We start from the raw sequence: 5,471 nt of genomic DNA, 5'->3' as shown, positions 1-5,471 counted from the left end.
TAAATATATATATATAATTAATAATTACTTACTAACTATTATTAGTTATTAGTATTTAGTTATATAATATATATATATATATATATATATATATATATATTCTTTTTTGCACGTGCTTGGCTTATTTAGCCTTTATATGAATTTTATTGAATTTATTAGTTCGCTGAGCCTTTAAAGATTTTTAATTTTAATTTTAATATACTATATTTACAATAAATTTTTCTATTTTATCGTTTCTGAAATCATATAAGATGCCTAATGTAAGTATTGAGAGCTCTTAAATACCTTTTTTGTTTGCGTGTTTTTTAATTCTTCATTATCTTCAAAGCTATCAGCAAAGATGATCGAGTCATCTAGCTGGTTGTCTCCATCGTGTAAGTTCGTCTCAACACAGCCATCGACTTCTTCAGTAGCAAAGGAACCGGTAGAAGTATAAGTATTTTCGGAATTATTAGAATCCGTATTTTCGAAACTAATAAAGTCATCAGAACATTCAGAACTGTCTGACGGCAATCGACGGTGTTGAAACAAATTCTTCTGCATTTGTCTGTTATAATCCTTGTGGCGTTCGTCGTTCATTTTCGTTAAACAATCGTAATGCTTTCTCGACCTTTCCGTTGCTTCTTCCTCGTCTAAAGTTATAGAAACATAATTACTGTCTTCAGAATTGGTGGAACTTTCTGATAATGATCGCAAACGAATGGAAGCATCGCTGTTGGAATCCTTGCAAGAATTATCGTTGTTCCTCATTGAAGAATTGAAAATAGGTGTATAATGTGTTTCAATAGGAGAGGATGTTTTCGTTCTTTGTTTATTACATGTTTCATACAATTCGTCGTCTCCAAAAACGATCCAATCTTCAAGATCGATGGAGCTTTCCGATACTGTCAGCGATCGAATCGAATTTTCTTCTGCATCAGGCATTTTATTATTGCTATCTTCGCAATAATTGTAATTCAAAGAATTTGCTATACAACGTACTTTGGTCATGTATTTCCCTTTAGTTCTCTTCTTTTTGCGTGCCTTCGGTTTTCTTTTCCTACGTGTACTTTTGGGTGAGCTCGACATTGTTGAGCTATTAATCTGTTTGGTGACCTGAATGGAATCTGAAATATTCATGTTATCTAAGCTATCAAGCTTCTTACTGTCTAACAGACAATCGTATGATGCTGTTTTGCTCATAATCGCCATACTTAATAGATTCCATCCGACATATGGTTTGGCCAACACCAAAACAGCTTAGCTGATGCTTTGCTCTACTGTGATCTAGAATATAAAAATCTCAGTTTAGACTATGGATTACATGAACAATATTGAGTTCTTAGAATTAGGTTTATCTAATATAAAAGATTAGTTGGAAAATGTATACATATTTATGCCTGAGATATCGATGTAATAGTGCATAGTGAGTGTCAATGACATGTAAATCAAATGTATGTAAGTCCTATTGAGTCGGTAAAACAGACGACTTTAGGATCTCATTAATATATCATACATATATTCTTTAATCCCAAAATAGATTTTTTCTCTACAATCATTAATTATTTTTTCTAACTTGCTCTACTTTCAACAATCTTCTAAATTCCAATTAATAAAAGATCTTATCAACGAAAAGTCAATAAGCATTTATTTGATTTCTGAGGCTCAATTCTTGTAAAAAAAATTCTTATCTAAAACGATCCTCCTTATCTTCAGCCGATTACAAAATCGTTAGAACAATTGACAAAGAGTGTTGGTATTAAGTATTTACGAGACATTGGCCGGAATATCATCCGATATTTTTTAGCATATCTGTATCACTGATATGTATCGTGGATCTCAACAATAATGGTTACATGGAAAAATACTGTGCTATGGGAAACATGATGCATCGTAGTATGCATTATGACGCCTACGCACATTGGCAAGCACGTTTCGGGCATTCATCGTAATCGCATTATTTAGCGCGTATAGATTTTATATGACGTAGAATCAGTCATTGAGATACAGTCATCCATGCACATACACGCATACACGTGCATGTATTGCGTGACGTACGCGTCGCATGTCACGTACACTCTCTTGACTTACGTGATATAGAAGAGTCCTCGCAGACGATGTAGTGGCCTTTCGGATTTTCCACCCAATTGCAATCGTATGTGGACAAAGCGGATCTTGTTCTACACCCTAAATAATCTATACCGATTGCAGTGTCAATTCCTGTCGATTTCGCAGAGGCGAGGTTGTCTATCTCAGACGGGTACATCTTTAGAGAACACATGTTTACGAGATACTTTAAGCGGCCATCTTCAACTACAAAATGAGAGAGTATCGTGATTCGTGATGTATTCATGTATCGTTTCCAGCTGGATGACATGGAGAGGCGCGCATGCGCAGTGAGTAGACGCGGAGACCTCCGCCTCAGGCGCGTATAATGAGAGGGTACATCTGCGCCCCTTTTATTTTCATCATATACCATCATTTCATATCCCAGATTTTCATTTACTTTTATCTTAGAAAAAATGTTTTGAATAAAATTCCGCGGTTTCAAAAGAAAAAACACAACTTCTTTTTATTCGACTGTCATAAAAAATATCCCATTCTAATCCCAGATAGCAGAGTTCAAAAGAATTCAAAAAGAATTCTGTAATATGCCATCAATTTTGAATTCATTTTTAGATGCAATAAGAATTCTTTCAGAATGATGACATATCACTGAATTCCAGGGTTGGTAAGTTAATGTTTTTTTAACTGAATAAAGTTAAAGTTAATGGCTTTACAATATTAATGAAGTTAAGTTAAAAGTTTAAGAAGTATAAGTTAAAAGTAAAAGAAGGAATAAAAAATTAACGTAAGTTAAGTCAATATTGAATTAACTTAAGTTAAAAAAAAAGTTAATTTAAAAAAAATTATTTTTTAGATCAAAATGTTCTAATTTTTCTTAAAATGAGATTAAATAACTACAATATAGATTATTAAGTAAATTAAATTTTTAATTTTTTTATTCATATGTGATATGAATATATAACACAACTATATAATATATAACTATATAATTATATAAAGTATATATAACTATATAACTATATAACTATATAACTATAAAACTATATAAAGTTATATAACTTTAAAAAACAGTCAGTGCATAGAGAAGATACAAGATCAGTAATTAATAAGTTTTAAATCATAAGAAATTGACCAATTACAATCGAATGCGAGAAGAATATTTGACTGTAATTGGTCAATTTCTTACGACTTAAGATTTGGCATAACCGCATAAATCAATCAAAAAGCTATATTAGCATCTTAAGAAATTACTTAAGATGGTCTTAAAATATGAACAGATTACGAATATACGCTCTTAGTCTTATTATGTCTTATTATTTTTCTAAGATATTTAAAAGAAATAAAAAATTGTTAAAAAAAAGTTAAAAAGTTAACGTTTAAAAGTAATTTAGTTAAATTAAAATTTAATGCATTTAAAATTAATTAAGTTAAGTTAAAAGTATTAACATTTTAACTTTTAATGTTTTAACTAGTTATTATCCACTAACCCTGTTGAATTCTTTTTGAACTCTTTGTGCCATCTAGGATGACATCTTCTAAAGCCTGTTCTACAATGCGCTCTTTGTTTCCTATCTTGCTTTTTTCTCCTTTGCAAATATTGTTTTATCGACAATTATATTTCTTGCTTCTTTCGAAGTTCATTAATTTTTATCTCGGGTGACATAAAACAAAAAACTGGATAAGAAGCAAAAAGACAAGATATAAAAAATAGTAAAAAGAATAATAAGAAGCAAAAAGCACATTGTAGAATAGGCTTAAATATCTCGGTTCTCATTTTAAAAAGAAATAAAAATATCGCGATTTTAAAGGGAAAAATACAATTTTTTTATATCAGTCTCCCTCTCTATCTGTTCGTTCTATTTTGATTGAACAAGATGAATTGATTGGAGAAAAAAACAAGAAAAATGCAGTTGTTTACAAAAGAAAAAACGAGATTACGGACCCGTCGGCGCCTCATATTTATTAGATACGAGCCTATGGAAATGATCACGTGACCCTTTACGCAGGAGAAAAGTCGAGATAAAAAGTACGGTCAACGTGATATTGCAAATGTTTTGAAGCGTTTTTTAATTGATCAGTTTGTAAAATTCTTTCTTCTAATTGAGCCATCAAACGCTTCAAAGCATTTGTAGCGAGACTTTGACCACCACAAATTCTTGATTCTGGTGGAGATAGTGTGTTTTAAAAAATTTTCTATTGATTGCAGGTATGACTACCTGAATATTTTGGCTATGATCAAAGTCAATGCTTTGAAGCGTTTAATGGGCCAATTAGAAGACCAATTTTACAAACTGATCAATTAAAAAAGTGTTTGTCAACTTTGCGTTGACCATATCTTTTGTTGCTGATAAAACACATGATAGAAAAACAAGGAACTCTGATGGAACCTTTGTTCAAAGGGACTTAGAATTTCATAATTTAAAATAAATCAAATAATGCAATCCTGGAGAATAAATGAAATTGAACGAAACAGAAAGGAAAAAATTTTTCTGAAGTTTTAACGATGTGGAATCCGAAACTCAGTTCGTAATTTGTGACACTTGCAATTTAGATAATTTAACTATTTAATTATTTATTTGGTTCAAAACTTTTAGCATCGAGAAGTTTAGAAATATATCGAAAGACACGCAATAACTATCACTATCTAATACCTATCTAATACCTAAGTTAACGATTAGGCACTAACGAAAGTAGATGACGAACGAATGTTATCATTTGTTGTCATCACTTCAGTTAAATCATTTCACTAACAAATCAGATCGTCACAATTTTAAATAAATGTACATTGTGAGCACGGATTATGAGCACGGATTACAATATCACAGGTCCGAGTTGTCATTCCTGCACTGGCGTTTCACTTTTTTTGCGGTTTATCTATAATAAATACATAATAATCACCGAGAGTCCAAGATAACAGAAGTGAAAAGTCAGTAAGGGGAAAAGATTTAGCATATCAGAAGATTTTTTATATCCTTTCTCTCTTGATATTTATTAACATGTTATTTGATATATATATATATATTTTTTTTTTTAACAAAAGAGAAAAGAAAAAGCAAGGGAAACAAGAATAATTTCTGATAAAGAATTGTAATTAAATAAGTTATTATTAAAATTATTATTAAAAGTAAATTGCTTTTCTATCTTTCTATTTCCTTCTATTTCCTTCTATTATATATGTGTTATCTGTAGTTTTTGGGAATTAGAATTGACAGAAAAAAAAAACGATATCGTGTGCCGATATTTGATGAATACCTTCAGTTAGGGAAACCGTATATAATCGTAAAAGATCATTATAAAATAGAAATAAGGGATAATAAAGGGAGAAAAATCTTTAGGATGCGTCAATGTGTGTGTGTGTGTGTGTGTGTGTGTGTGTGTGTGTGTGTGTGTGTGTGTGTGTGTGTGTGTGTGTGTGTGTGTGTGTA

At 30.9% G+C, this 5,471-nt stretch overlaps 1 protein-coding gene across 1 annotated transcript in view; it reads right to left on the bottom strand.

Annotated features, from left to right (window-relative positions):
- The window catches only part of LOC105623254, a 2,074-nt gene extending 883 nt beyond the window's left edge, over positions 1 to 1,191 (bottom strand). The window contains exon 1 of the mRNA XM_012204652.1: positions 286 to 1,191. Coding sequence (XP_012060042.1) covers positions 286 to 1,191 — 906 coding nt within the window. The remainder of the gene's footprint in view (positions 1 to 285) is intronic.
- Positions 1,192 to 5,471: the final 4,280 nt, after the last annotated feature.

This window comes from Atta cephalotes (assembly GCF_000143395.1).
Source record: "Atta cephalotes unplaced genomic scaffold scaffold00055, whole genome shotgun sequence".
In the NCBI taxonomy this organism is placed as follows: Eukaryota; Metazoa; Arthropoda; class Insecta; order Hymenoptera; family Formicidae; genus Atta; species Atta cephalotes.
Note: the sequence above shows the minus strand (reverse complement) of the source record. Positions and strands in the feature narration are given on the sequence as shown.